Source organism: Rosa rugosa, chromosome 3 (assembly GCF_958449725.1).
Source record: "Rosa rugosa chromosome 3, drRosRugo1.1, whole genome shotgun sequence".
NCBI classification, from domain to species: domain Eukaryota; kingdom Viridiplantae; phylum Streptophyta; class Magnoliopsida; order Rosales; family Rosaceae; genus Rosa; species Rosa rugosa.
Window position 1 is genome coordinate 30,801,141 of NC_084822.1, and position 15,846 is coordinate 30,816,986.

At 36.6% G+C, this 15,846-nt stretch overlaps 1 protein-coding gene and 1 long non-coding RNA gene across 2 annotated transcripts; one reads left to right on the forward strand and one right to left on the reverse strand.

The window, feature by feature from the left end:
• Nucleotides 1-2,594: 2,594 nt before the first annotated feature.
• LOC133735630 (uncharacterized) lies at nucleotides 2,595-4,120 on the reverse strand. Its single transcript, XR_009859189.1, has 3 exons — nucleotides 4,060-4,120; nucleotides 3,939-3,989; nucleotides 2,595-3,142 (listed from the first exon to the last, which is right to left on the reverse strand). It is a non-coding gene; the product is annotated as an uncharacterized LOC133735630 (long non-coding RNA).
• A 10,204-nt stretch (nucleotides 4,121-14,324) lies between these two features.
• On the forward strand, nucleotides 14,325-15,830 carry LOC133737549 (uncharacterized). Its single transcript, XM_062165077.1, has 4 exons — nucleotides 14,325-14,375; nucleotides 14,458-14,571; nucleotides 14,649-15,386; nucleotides 15,540-15,830. The coding sequence occupies exons 1-4, from the start codon at nucleotides 14,325-14,327 to the stop codon at nucleotides 15,828-15,830; spliced, it is 1,194 nt and encodes a 397-aa protein (XP_062021061.1).
• The last annotated feature ends 16 nt before the right edge of the window (nucleotides 15,831-15,846 follow it).

The following is a 15,846-nucleotide window of genomic DNA, read 5'->3' on the forward strand; positions in this document are numbered from 1 at the left end:
CAGTGGGAAAGGAAAGCAAATCACTTCTACACACAAAAAGACATTGATCAGGTCCCGGCCGAGTGGGCAAAGTATGTCAGCCAATTTCAACAAAGCTAGTGTGTCGAGAACATTCTAATTTTGGACATGCATCATCTATAACCCATATTAACTAGTTATGCAGTTGGTCTAAGTATCTATTTTTGGCCTGCAAGTACAGTTTATGATCAGTAGTATGAGATATCAGTGTTTTTTGGGTTACATTTGTTGATCATGCCAACTGCTATGGGTTATTGAACTGATGTTTATTAAGTTTAGCTCCATGATGGATGTATGTATAGCTGCAGGAACAGATTGATGAAATATTGGTATTTTTGTGAATGGATTTCATATTTGATGAATGCATTGTGTTGTTCCCAGATTTACATGATTATGGCACAACAGGGATACGAGTATGACATCTGGAATAGAAAGCAACAACAAAATGATGTTGTTGGACGCGTCAAAGAACAACAGAAACAAGAAAAAATGTGTTCATATTTGGAAACTCAAACAACAGATAATTGTCGTCTTCATGTCAAAACAAAGACAGAGTCGAAATGAAACAACATTTAGCTGTCGCTCAAATTAACTTCAAGCAACATATAATTGTCCTGTCTGTGCTCTTCAACCTTCAGTTAATTGTTGTAGAGTATAAACCACAACAATAGATAAATGTAACCTTAACAACTTTTAAACCACACTTAATTGTAATTCCAAGTTAATAAAAACCACAGACAACTGTTATTTGTATTCTCTTTAAACGTCATTTAACTGTCATATGTGACTAAACTCAAATGGTAAATAAATGTAGTATTAACTAAGTTCAATGTACACTTATCTGTGACTATAATGCATATAAAACAACATATAAATGTTACCGTAGTCGACTAAAGACGATAGATAATTGTATTTTAAACTGAATAAGAATGACAGTTAACTGTTATTGAACTGGAATAAAACAACACTTAACTGTTATTATAAGTCCATTCAGACCACAGAAATTATAAGGAACTGTTATTTGTTTCTAGTTCACACGACATTTATCTGTCGTTTGAATTCACCAGCCTCATATCTCAATTTCATCAGACAACAGAAGACCTAACAAATTTCTATCGTCTGATAAATAAGACGACAGAGGAATCTGTCGTCTGATGCCCCAAGAGACGGCACCGTACTAGACAACAGAAATTTTTTTAATCAGACGACAGATCTCCTCTGTCGTCTGATTGCTTTTCTGGCATAGTGTTTGTATTGATCAGTTGTACGTAAGTCCTGGCACAATGGACTTTATCTGTCAAAACATGAGTCTTGCTTGATTTTGTGGACTGGCTTATTTTGATGTTGACGACTCTGATTGAAGCACTTGTATCAATCCTGATTTATGCTGGCAACAACTTTTGTTGTTTGGATGAAGTAAGAACTTGAGTGATCTCCAAGTTCCGTAGTTATCTTTGAGAAATGGCTTTGATATCACCACCATGATAGGGTAATTTGATTATGGTTGAAAACTTGCTTGAATCAAGATAAGATTTCAAGCGTGTGAATGGAGGCTGGGATTTGTTGAAGGATGCGTGGTAAGAGACAAATTCGGTTTTGATACCATATTAAATTTGGTATGAAAGATATTAATTATTGTATTGATGATCTAAGAGTTTTTCTATTGGAACCTCCAAATTTACTCACTTGACCTCCTTGCGTTTTACACCTCTTATTAAATTTTCAAATACTAAATTTACTCACTAAACCTCACTCAAGTTCCTGAAATAACCTCACTCATATAATTTGCAAACAAACCATCATTAATTACATACTCATTCCTTAACTAGATTACATAAATCTCTTATCCAATAAAAGAGAAAAACACAAGGTATTTGTGGTGACCCGAGAGGGGGGTCCCACAGCGCCGCGACTCCGAGCCAATGAGGAATCCACATGTCACGAATGGCATCTCGATAGCTCATCAACCCGAAACCGCAAGGCCTTTTGAGTTTAGGTTGTTGGTTTACAAAACACTTTCTTGGACAAAAGTCACAAAACATTCTAGCAACCGAACAACATATTTTCGCAAGCGGAATTTAAAGTGAGCTAAAAGATTTGGGCTTACAATAGGAGCCCAATTTGGAAAATAACGAATCACGAAGTAAAAACAAGTATGAGAGATGCGCCCCAGGGTTACGGGTCTCTCGAAATTTTGTAGATGAGTGAATAGAAAACAAATAAACAAATAAATTAGTAAGAAAATAAATAACTAAGTTACTTCAAAATCCGATAAGGGACAAAAACCTTCCTTTTGATAAAACTAAAGAGAAATGCGCCAAGCCGGGCCATGTGCCTCCCCTGTACGCTTCCCGACCACATGCTCGAAACCTGCACACTATAGTAGGGGTGAGCTTTCGTCCTTGCATGCCCAATAGGGGCCGACCCAACCATGCTAGGTTTGAAAAATAATATGCTTGAAAATATTTACTACATAATATTGTGTACGTTTATCGAAAATACTTTTAAAATAGGCGACCACAAACATTTATCTCTTTTATAAAACATATGTAATATGTTTCACACAATTTGGAGCTCCGAGATACTTACCTGCCGGCTAAAATAAAACAAATCGGTGACCGACCTGGTTCGTCATCCTTCGAGAACCGGCCAACTACTCTGTAGTACTTCCGACTACAAGTAGCGAAAGTGTCCATTTCCTGGCCCTGAGTCTCATATGACTGGTTCACTGTCTATACTCACTCTTTCTCGACAAACATAGGAGCACGGCCCCCTCCGGAGGTTCACGGTTATCGACACCGTGGGATCCCTAGGAATCTACGCGTCTAGGTCCCATTCACTTTCAGGTCACAAGTACAAACATACAGTGGGTACAGTATCCCAACATGCAAGTCTAGCCTCGGTTTTCACAATAAGCAATTATCAGTTATGGAAACACGGATATCACGAGGCATCGACCAATGAACAACCAAAAACGTACTTGCAGGCAACATATTAATATACTAGAGCATTCCACATATAGAAAAGCCTCTAACAAGGAAGGGACAGCTCACCCTACCTGGAAATGCCGGCGTATTCCACACTCTGGTGCTTTCCGCTTAAGCTTCCTTAACGATCGTGTTTCCTAAACCATTACTTAGTTTGTAAGTAATTATCTAGGTAAACATCATGATCAACTCTAAGTATTCCTTTTTATTTCAATGAGGCCATTAATTACTTCTTTTAACCTTTACCAATTTGGGAAACTAACTTCTTTCTTAAAAAGGAAAAACGTCCTTATCGCTCCGCTAAACTATCGTCAATCCGAGCGACCAAAGTCGAGTCGATCCTCACGTTTTACGAGGTCGGTCAACCTTGGTCAACTCTCGGAGTTGACTTTGACTTCTGACTTTTGACCAAGTATTCATTTACCATTATTTCTTATTTATTAAAAATAAATAAGTAAATAATTATAAATAAAGTTTTACTCTTACTTTTACCCATTTACTCTTCCTTTTACACCTTTTCACTTTTACTGTGATTTTCACCTCCACACTTTCACTTTTACCCTTTACCTCCTTTTTACCGAATTTACCTTTACTTTCACCTTCTTCACTTTTTACCACTTTACAAAGGTAAAACTCATTTAATTCAACTTTTACTCTTTTCTTCATTTTCTTTATTTTCTTCCAAAAATAAAGCCATTTCTTTTCTTCTTCCTTTTCTTTTTCTTTTGGCCAAAATAACACAACAACAATCACCAAATCTTCAACACCAAAATTCCAACACTTTGAAAATTAGGCTAATAAAATCCTACTAATTAAACCATCTCCAAATCTCTATTTTTCACAATTTTCCACCAACCAAATAATTCAACCAAAATTAAAATCAACCAAATAAATTCCAAAAATTCTAGGGTTTGTCCAAAACCCATTTCTTACCCTTTCTTCTTCAAAACTCACGGCCTAAGCTTCCTCCTTGGCCTTCTTCACCTACAAATCCGTCCAACATCAATACCACAACCAAAAACTCGAAAACAAGGTTGCATGGATAGATCCTTACCACAAATCCTTGCCAAACCCATAGCCTAGCCTCTTGGTTTAGGGAAAATCGGGTTCATGCAAATAAAATTACAAATCAAGATCAAAAACTCGGATTTGATAAGAAGGATGTATAGATCGAAGGAATAGAGGCTAGATTAGGATGGATAATACCTTGATTTGAACTTGGAAAGAAGAAATCACAAAAAGCCCCAAAACTCGGGTTCTAAGGTTTTTGGAGGGTTGGATGGCCAAATTTCTTGATTTTGGTTGGAGAAATGGAAAGAGCGGATGAAGAGAAGAAATTCTGGAAATTTTGGTGAGGATTGGGATTCCGGCGGCCGGCGGCGGTGCGGCCGCAGTGCGGCGGCGGCGATTTCCGGCGAGGATGAAGAGAGAGAAGCTCTCGGGTAGAGAGAGAGAGCTGAAGTGAAAAATGAGAGGGTTGAGGCTAGGGTTTGGAGAATGTGTTCCTTAAATACCTCTCTCCAATTTTAATTGTGAAAAGTCTAAGTTGCCCTCCTTTTGGGCCAAATGGGCTTGGGCTGCTCCTATTGCATTTTTCTCTATATTCCCCTCAAGCCCAATCCGAAAATACATCTTCAAACCATCCTTATTTCTCCGACACTTCACTGAATCCATTCGGGAAATTTTTCCAGGCTTGTCCTAAGCCTCGATACTTTAAAAATAGTTTCTTAGACCCAAATTGGATTTTCTCTAATTTCTTAATCCTTTTAATGGCCTCAAAATCTTAATCTAATCTCGAATACATTTGTACCTTACGAATACGTAATTTCATACGTTATGCGACAAATTAAAATAACAAGAAAAATACGGGGGTCTACAGAGCTCGTAACTTTTCTTTTATTCATTTTTCGTCGGAAATTTCCAAGATCAATTCTTGACTTCGTCTTAGGCCCAAATGAAAGAACATTGGCCCAAACTTAAATTGTCAGCCCAATAGGTGGTCTCGACACCAAAACAATTTCCAAAATCGATTTCTTCACTTAAATCACCTTGCGAAAATCTTATTGGCGAAAAATTACATACTAAAAATTAAACAAAATTTTCGGGGGCTCACAGTATTGGGCTTTAAAAATTAATTTTTAATAAAAAAGAATTGTTTTTTTTTTTTTACTTTTTTTTTTCTCTTGTAGATGTGCAAAAAAAAAAAATGAAGAGTAATTTTTCTTAATGTTTAATTATTTTCTCTATTTTTTGTACCTCATGATTAATTATTTAATAGTTTTTTAGATTTTCTTTTCACGGCTAGCTCTTTTTTTTTTTTTTTCAAATATAATAGATAGACGGGTAAAGCTATAGTATGTTAACATTTCTCATACATCAACTATTTTTACCACTTTAAGGACTCATGTTACCAATTTGAGGACTAATATTACTATTTTGAGGTTTCATGTGGTAAACTAAGAAAATTTACCACTTTAAGGACTCATGTTACCACTTTGAGGACTAATATTACTATTTTGAGGACTCATGTGGTAACTAAGAAAATTTATCACTTTAAGGACTCATGTTACCACTTTGAGGACTAATATTACTATTTTGAGGACTCAAATTACCACTTTTAAGGCAATTGTATGCATGTCATACGTTAACATTTTGTAGAATTTTCCTAGATAGACTAGGATTTAGGTCATAATATGATTTCTTTTGTTATCCCTCACCAATATGCATTCAACCTATATGATGATAGGAACTTTTATGTCGCATGATCTGGATTATAGTTTTAATTCTTATTAAATATATATAAATGCGTTAATGAGTATGTAGTGAAATTGGAAAATAAAAATAGATAAGGAAAATAATAAAGAATGTAATATAATATTATTGAATTGGAAAGTATAGAGAAATTAAATATAATTTTTTTTTGGTATAATTATTGTCATTAATAGTCATTTTATAAGAGGTTATATATGTCATTTAATAATTCATAATAGAGTGAGGTCAACTGAGCAGATTTGGAGGTCCCAATAGAAACGCTCATGATCTAATTACATTGTGAGAATACAATTATATAGGAACAAATGAATTGTTTTCCAACAAAAGAATATTCTACTCTAGACAATTCTACTCTATAGACAGAAATAATATAATGATAATAATTTGTTTCCTTTTATGTCTCAATAGTGGCAATAATACTGTTCCCGAGAGTTAACTCCTTATCTCGTTCGAGTAGCAACAAAAAAAAGGTCAGTCTCTTCTCTCTCTCTTTTTTTTTTAGTTTGTGCACCCATGCCACAATTGACATGGACACCCAACTAACTTAGCTCTAGCAGTTACCAACAGAACAAGCTAACTAGCTAAGTATTATCAAGATTCTCGTCGATTAGAGTTGAATTCACACATCTATAAACATATGGTATCTCTTAGCAATGAGAACAGGCATGTATGTTTTGAGTATGGACATAACATGCGGTGATCAAATTCAAACACTATATGTCTGCATTGAACTTATGACTTTATAATTCATGCATGATTATCACCTTTAGGGTACATGTTAGGCATGATTATGTGACATAAAACTCATACATGCCCAATGTCTAACCCATATACATGGTTGAAAGTTGAAACATGACATAAAACTCATACATGCCCAATGTCTAACCCATATACATGTCAAGTTTCAACCATGCTTATACTTACAGAACATATTTGTTGCACTTTATTCATATGTGGTCTCGCCGTTCCATACAAACATAACGAAGCACATTTGCTTTATTTCTATATTTTACTTCTTCAAGATTACCTAAAAATTGTTGATGATTATCCGCCACGAAGGGGCTATGTGCCATGCCGGCCACAATTACTAGTGTAGACTCAATTTTTATTGAGCACGATGGTTTAAATCCTTATTAATATATTGGTCAATTCCATATTTACATAATTAAATCGTGTGATTGCTAGTCGTTTATCTATTTTTAAGGAGGTACAATCACCCCAACAGGGCCTCTTCTTATATGAACGAGGGTAAACAAACTACTGCCACTTGTTAGTTGGTATGGAGTTTTATGTATGGACAACTCCTAGATTTTACACTATTTATACCACTTCAAACAACACCAGATAAGTGTTCATCTTACACTCTTTCAATTGGAGCTAATGCAATGCTTTACATGCTTTAAATAACGATTACTATAATCTAACGATGCCTACAAAATTTGATAGTTTGGATAGCATATCCGTTATGCCTACATGTTTATGTCACGCTTTAGTTTTATTGCAAACCAATTAAAATTACTACATAGATACATGTGATACTAAATAAATGTGAGATGCAACACTCAAAAACCTCGCCCTGAGCATCAGGGTAAGCCAAGGTCTAATCCCTTGCATAAAATACTCTACTCATGTGAGGTATCGCAACAGGATAATTAAAGGGTAGCTCCCTTATATAAATCGAGGTCCAATCCCTTGCAATAGTCAATGACCAAATCCCTTACAAAATTAAAGGCCTCGCCCTTACAACATCTCGCTATTAGCAATGAACCCCAACGATGCACAAGATAGGATACCCGATCAAGACACTTCTTAATTACGGACTTGAGGGACTTATACATACCACTTATCACAAATGGAGGTAGCAACCAAACGGGACAATCCTTGAGCTTTACGCTCATGCCTTCCAGGCATATCCAAACATCACGCTTATGCCTCAAACTGTGTGAGTCTCATCTTTCGGTCTATTAATGGAAAATTAAAATTTTCACCTATTGTTGATCCCAACAATTTAATTATATATATTTCACATTCCATTAATGAGACTACTGGACAAGCTCACACAAACTATCACCCGGTCGACATCAGCGAACTTGACTTTTACACCCCCGTCACACATGGGCTAAACAATCGAGTTATGGCTTATACGTTCAAGTTAAGAAGATTAAAGTCCATTCCTTTAACTTATACTTAGGGGACTATCATGGCCACGCCAAAGTGACCAGCGGTTACTTCGGTATTAAGAGTTCTACGCTCATATTTCATTGACATCCTCGAGCTCAATGCTCGTGCCTCAGCGGCACCTTCAGACTCGACGCTCGTGCCTCATTGACATCCTCGAGTTTTACGCATATGCCCAAATCCTCCCCCTAAGCGAGGTACCACACCAGGGGAACCCCAAATTTTCTTTTTACTAACTAATTAATTACTTGGGGGACACAACTGAGTAACAACCCTCCCGATCCCGATATATGTGCATCATATACACATTGTTATGTATAAGTACCATCGTGTTCATCACACCTTAATGCATCATATGCACTTCATTATGCTCTCATAACCACATGCAACTTTACACTCATACGTCGTATTAACACTCGACAATATGGTCATACAGACAACGTGTAACATGCATCTCATATATCCATTTATGTAACTCGATGCATTTGACTCGAACATCACTTGGATTGCCCTAGTGCAATCAATATGTTATTTGTGCACTCGTTTCTTTGTTTGCATGTACTATTTTGATGATTACACCCCGTGGCACAAACTTGACATGCAGACTTTGCAAGACCCACCGACTCCCTTGCTTACGGAGTTGGGGGACTAGTATGGGTATGACATTCAACGAGGTAGTCAGTTATACTTGGCGGCATCAGGTATAAACTACCCAACCGAGAAGCGCCTCTTACTCGGGGACTTGGGGAACTTGTACATACCGTCTATATTACATATTGCCAAACATAAGCAATGATCTCGTAGGTGGTATCCGTGACATGCTAGCCTTGCCAACGGATGCATCTGGTGTACCGATACTCGAGCTACCTCGTCATGGTAGAGATCAGCCAATATCCCACTGGGTGACCACCCTCACATGCTCTCCAAAAGGCTTCAAAAGAAGCAATATTCACATATTGTCCCACATTGGAAATGTCAAATGGGTGGAAGTCTCCTTTAGTTATACAAGGGAGTCCTGCCTACTTAGAAATGGATAAGACTCATGGTCTCCAACTTGTATTATTAAAATAGGCTACTTAGCCTCACTCATATGAAATCTCTAAGTGGACGTAGCCTCGCCCATGAGGCGAGGTGAATCACTATACATTTTGTGTCAGTATGTCATTCTCTTTCTCTATCTCTCATGCTTCATATACTTAGTCTTCGGATTAACTCAGAAACAAACTTGTTAAACCAGAGATCAAGAAAGGTGATATGTACGTTCCATACCTGGAGCGGTTTCTCCTTTCTCCAGTACTTTGACCAGTCATCATAATCATGTATGTCTTCGAGTATCTTAGGAGGCGAAATAAAGCTTTTAAAGTCAGTCAAATTAAAGGTGTCGGGGATGTAGAGTGGATATTCGATTGGAAGACCAATGCTAGTGAGCATATCGAGGAGGGTGCTACTCATCTGTCTAAACGAAATATTGAATATGTTAATGGATGAAATCTAGAAACATGCAGCGGCTAAGATATGATTTTTGTCACCTCGAACACCTCCAAAACATAGAGCGAGAGAATCATGGATACCCAATGTATCCCAGAGATTGCCATACCTCGCTTCCATCCTCTTAAACCAGTCAATTGAATTGTTAGGGAGCAGCCATGCCTTGGTCACTTATGTGTCTCTTGAAAAGCTCGACCACAAACTAAATTCGGCTTCTTCAAGTCTTCTTTGTAGAGGTTTCGTAATAGCAGAAGAAGAATTGTATTGAGTAAATAGCTCGATTGGAGCAAGGACTGAAAAATCGAAAATATCTCCAAAATTTCAACGATATTTTTGTTTTTTCATGGTCTCGATATTTAATTAACATACCAAGAGAATATCGTGTGAATTTTGGAAATTTCGAGATATTTTTAGAAATTTTTGATATTTTCACGAAATTCTCAATATTCAATCTCATGACCCAACCGCCCAACTTGGGCCCAAACTCGAAAATTCCAAACTTCAGCCCAAATTTTTCAAATTTGGATAAAAGGTAAGGTAAAATTGAGGTGATTCGAACCTTGGTTGCCCAAGGCATGCAAAAACACCCCAACCATCCCTGCTAGGATGTTATTTGATTATTTTGTGTACATTTATATATACACACACACACACACACACACCCATCCCTGCTGGGATGTTATTTGGTTATTTTATATACATTTTTACATTTATAGCTTCTTCATATATCTCACCCTCTTTCCATCATTTCTCTCAAAAATTTATCGATATCGATACTTTCTCGATATTTCTGTCTAAATATCTATTTTTTGAACTGTCAAAATTTCCTCGATAGTCAATATTTTGGTCCTTGGATTGGAGTGATCATCATTCGAGGTGCTAACACATGGCGTTTCTTATTCACATAAGTAATTTTGGCAGGTTAATCGACGTATTCTTCTTGATTTTCAAAAATCGAGGATATTCTAGCGTGAAGTGTTGCAACATCTTCAAGGATTGAGAGTTGATTGGGCATCTGTGGAGGAGGGGAATTTCTGTAAACAGAGGTTCGAGAGAATTCAGCAAAAATGATTTGGTGGTGGTCTCAAAATATCTTGGATGAAGCAGCAGAGAAGACAGTTGAGTATAATCGTGGGTTTTGACTCGAGAAAGACAAGGAATTCTTCAAAAATAATAAAATGAGAATGACGAAGTGAAAACTACATTTCAAAATCATCCATCTAAGTCACCATAACTTGATGGCATGTCGTCTTTCTTTTTCTAGAAGTACTGGTCTACAGTTGGTTTAGATGTTTGTAGTGTTGTCCAGTATTTTCTCTCCTTTGGCCATTTAATTAAGGAGGTAAATTTCACACATATCGCTCTTATTCCCAATGTGGGGATGGTAATTATTTCGTCATGAATTTTCTTTTGCCGTTGTATCTTTTAAGGAGATTTGCTTGCTTTGTGTTACCATTCTATCTAACCCCAACTCAACACTTCAACTCTATTTGAAAAAGAATCTTGTTCTTGTAATATCTTTTCAATGTGGAACAAGAATTTTCTTTAATATTGTAGCTCAAGAATATAACAAGTTGTTATTTGGTCCTTTTTTTCCCCTATTATCTTGAGAGATGAGAGATTTGAACTTGCATGGAACCTCATTGTAGAGAAAATTAATTACTATTGAACTCACGAGTCTTTTTAGTAATCAATTCAGCCTTTAGTTAATAATTAAACAATCTAATAAGGATGAGCCGATGAGCTTCATTCCTGTTTTAATCTCAAATGATCACTAAACACTTGATGTAAATGACTTCTTCTCATTGACATTCTTTTTCTCGCTCATTGATTTCATCTCTTATAAGGATGTTGATCAGTCCTACAAAAACAACTTTTATTTTCGGATATGTTGATACGCTAAAAGTAGCACACAATTTAACCCTACAAAATGTAGTTGTCAGTATAAATAAGTAGGGATCGTTCAAGCCGGGGATTGAGGGTACACCTGTAATTGCATAAACAATTAAAGAATTAATTAAGATATGTATGAGGTATAAGAGGATCAAAAGATTTCACTCCTACCCCCATGGTGACTCGAACCCAGGACCTTGATCTTAGGTAGTGGGTGTTCTAACCACTGAGCTAAACATTACACCAATAACCTTAACACACAACACTTTTTGCACAACGAAAAAAAAATTTTGTTGTGTGATGAAGGAAAGTGAATCATACAACACGTTTACTAAACTTACGTTGTATAAGGTGGTTAAAATTCTGAAGTTTTTATCTAGAAGGTCATTGCACAATGGTTACAAGATTATTCTGTTGTGTGAATCAAAAAAAAAAATAGCGGCAGATTTCCCTCCTAGATCGACTCAAATTTAGCTCTAAATTGGTACTACATACTACAACAGTATAGTTATATCTGTTGTATGAGAGTAGCATGCAAAATATAATACAACCGTTTTTTACCTTTTGTTGTGTGATCAAGATGGAAATGTTTGGATGTGCCTATATTTGGCCCAAAATGGCACTCAAGCCCCCCCCAAAACCAACAAGTTTTGATTGAGATATATAACACCAGATTGATGATCCCACAACCAAATGAATTATTTGCGTTGTGTAAATGGGCACCGCCTAACATGTTACTTTGGTTGCATATTATAGCGGGAACTTTTCCTTCTTTGGAACCTTGGGTCAAGTTTAATTTATTCAAAATCAGACAACAAAACTTGGTCTATATGTTGTCTGATTCATAAAGCAAAAATTAATACCACGTCTTGGACAACTTAATTAGCTAGGTCTATTGAATGATTGTTGTTTCCCACCAACACTTTGTCAAAATAGCAGTTTCCTCAACTATCTTTCTTCGAGCAGCTCTCTTCTCAACACCATCAAAACACCATCGATCTCTCATCAAAACACCATGGGTCTCTCAGCAAAACACCATATGCCATCAAAACACATTTCGATTAAGGCTCGACTGTACTTATCCATCACTGTACTCATTGATTAGGGTTTCGATCCATCTGTGGGTTCTTCATACTGGGGAGAAGATAGAGGAAAATTCGGGTTTAAATCTAGACATCGAAATTCCGGAGTTGAAACTAGGGTCCATTTGTGGGTTCTTCAATTTGGGGGTTTCTCAGCTATTCTTGGTGAGTTAAATTTTGATTTGTTTTGGTGAAGAACTGCATTTTGTTTGGTTTTTAATCTCGATTATAACCATGTTTGTTGGTTATTCATTGGCTTAGTAGCTTCGAAATCTCATCTTGCTTTGCTTATTTGCTTTCATTGATAGAAAGAATCTTACTTTGTTCTATGCGCAGCTGGTTTGCCTTATTTGCAGAGAATCTGCAGCAGACCATCTTCTCCAACCATTCCAAGGCCTTCTCATCACTACTTTCAACAATTGGTAATTGCAATTTCTGTGCTTTCTATTTTGTCTGTGTTATCATTTACCTATTTGTAGTTGAAATTTGAAATGGGTTTTATTGTGGCAGGGAATTTCGAGTTCGAGGAACTTACTTGCAGAGGGACCAGTTTCATGTCCATTGACTCCACTTTTGATTACAGAAATTGAGAAGAAAATTGGGTTTTGTAGGGGATGTGGGCAGCGTCTACTTCAGGCCCAACCATCCTATGAAGCCACATCGGCTATGTACGACCCATCACCTTGTGCTCTCATATGATCTCCACAAGAAGATGAAAATTTATGTCAGTTATCTAATTTTGTCATAATACTAACTCGATCTTATCTGCTTCTATTTAGATTGTTGAGGTTTGGATTAAATTTGATGGCCTTATTGATTATTCTCAGCGGACCCACAAGGCATATCTGGTGGAGTTGGAAGAAGCTGTAGACTCAGTTTGACTGGTGGAGTGAGCTTGACAGCTATTGTTGGTATTGATTGCAGGAGCTAGACTTGTGAGTATTCTAAGCTTGACTATTGAATTTGTGGACTGCTATTAAATATGTTCTGAAGCTTTAATTTGTTGAAATCTATTGTTCTATGCTTCATATATCGTGGTATTCGATTAGTTTTTGGTGAAATGTGTAGGACTGGTTTGGTTCATACTACGTCTATAGTTGATGTTCTTATTGGAGAATTGTTCGGTTCTTATTGGTTCATACTAAACTGGTTTGGTTTGGTTTTGTTTGTTTTTACAACTTTGCTAATTTTTCCCTAATAATTTCCGGGTTCTGCTTGTTTGGTGTGGCAACTATAGCTTTTTCAATCAAATGCTTGTTCATATTCTCTATTATTGCTTGAGAGAAGTAATTGTTCAAATGTTGTTCCTGTAGTGGACTCTGCTTTTTCATTGCTTTCGGGGTTCTCTAAGTTTTGTTTATTCGTTGTATTGGATGTCTTGTACTCTTTAAGAGCTCATATTGTTGAAGCAAATGTTATACTTTCCAATACTAGTTGATCTTTTCAATTACTAGCTTACTGTACTATACTCTTTTATTATATATTCAAAAATTAATCTTAGATTTCAGTTTGCCTGCACATGGTATATTTTCACAGACCACGTCACTTTATACTCTAATCATAGTGAGGATATGTTGTGATGATGTTGTTTTAGCATAGCATTTCCCATTGGACAATATGATCTGTGCTTGTTATTGGATATCTTTTATATATATATATATATATAATTTTTGTAAAAAAATTTTTGGCTTTGCTTAAATGTATATTGATTTGTTTTTCTTTATGTATTGTGGTATACTATTCTGTCCTTGTTATTGGATTTTCTTAGCCTAAATGTATGTCGAATTTTTTTATCATTGTTTGATATTGGAGTATATATGTGTGTGTGTGTGTGTGTGAAAATAAATTGTTGTTTTTGCTAAGACTACCAGAGTTTGAATTGGTAGAGTTTTATGGAACTTAGTGAATGCATGTAGGATATGTCATTGGGGTTTTGTTGATCGATGACTTAGTTTTGGTTTGTGTTTTTGGTTTAATGTAGATGGATAGGTCATGGATGCATGCTGATAGGAGGTCTTATGAATATAATCACTTTGTAGGCTAATGAAATCGATGATGAAGAAATTGATAGGGCCACACTCTGGATCAAAGGGCGGCAGTCCAAGAATGGCAATTTCAAGGATGAAGAGACAAAAAAAACTGCTGAAAAAATAGTAAGTCAAAATAACCAAAGTCTATATATGCAGTAACTATAGATAGTATACTTATATTCATACTTAAAATCTGTCAGGATGCCTTGAAGAAAAGGGTTGCTACTGGAGAACTATCCATCGAGGGAAGTGATGATATCTTGACATTGGCGTTGGGGACTCCTGAACACGGGGGAAGAGTGCGTGGAGTTGGAGGTCAAATGAATCCCTCTACTTACTTCAATCTACCTAAACGCAGAAAGCAGAGCTTAGAAGCAACAGTTAGAGTTAGTGTGCAGAAAATAATGTTAGAGGAGAAAGAGAAGATAGTAGAGGACGCAAGGGAGAAGATAATTGAGGAAGCAAAGGAAAAGATTGTTGCAGAGGAACGAGCATTTTGGGCGGTTAAGTTTGCAGAACTTGAAGCAAAGATAAATGCAACTCAAGATGGAAACTGTGCTACTCCTCAGACACATGTTTCTGGTCAAGGAAGTTGTTCACGCACAGCTGATCAGATTGCTCATGAACAAGCAAAAGCTAGATTGGAAGAAGAAGACGTTAACCGTGTGGATGGAAAAGCAATTCGGGGAGCTTTTGATGTGATTGAAAAAAGGGCCCTACAACGGAAAAAGAAGGGTACAAAGGTGGTGAAGGGAGTTCCTTTGGAAGTAGCACCATGCTCCAAGGTACGTAGTGAGTTGACAAACATAGTTGAAAATGTAGATGTCGACTCTACATTGGCTAAGGATGTGAAAGAGACTAGGGAACAAAATTCTATACCAAATGATATTAAGGAGCCGCATGATGAGGAGGAGGAAGAATACGTGGATTTGACATTGGTTGACCCCCCAAAAAAAGGTAAGTCTGTTCTAGTTTACTCCAAAAATTGCATAATTGTTATGAGTATGTTTTTTTTTTGTTAGGTTAGATTGATCTGTTAGACATTCAAAGATATAGGCAGCATTATAAATATTGTTTTCTCTTCTTTTCAGTCACCAGGAGATGAGCTTGGTTGCCAGTTGGCATTAGGTTATGTTGAAAATATTGTTGCTTATGCCACTGTAATGGAGTGCGATGATCCCTCCCAAACAATTCATGGTGCTCCACTAGGGGATGGTAATAAGCGTGTTTCCATCTATACTGCGCTTGATGAGAAACCAAAGGTACCATTTCCTGTTAAAGATGAAATTGAAACTGTTAAGCAGGCTATGGGGAGTTGGGTAGCATGGCCTAAGGACCTAATCATTACGTCACCTGTGAAGGTTAGAAATCAGTATAATTGAAGCTACTTTGATGACA

Excerpts from the sequence above, each read along its gene's own strand:
- LOC133737549 (XM_062165077.1), top strand. The coding sequence starts at position 14,325 with ATGCATGTAGGATATGTCATTGGGGTTTTGTTGATCGATGACTTAGTT. Across the intron at positions 14,376-14,457 it reads TGATCGATGACTTAGTTTTG|GCTAATGAAATCGATGATGA; the intron begins GTTTGTGTTTTT and ends ATCACTTTGTAG. Across the intron at positions 15,387-15,539 it reads AATACGTGGATTTGACATTG|TCACCAGGAGATGAGCTTGG; the intron begins GTTGACCCCCCA and ends TCTTCTTTTCAG.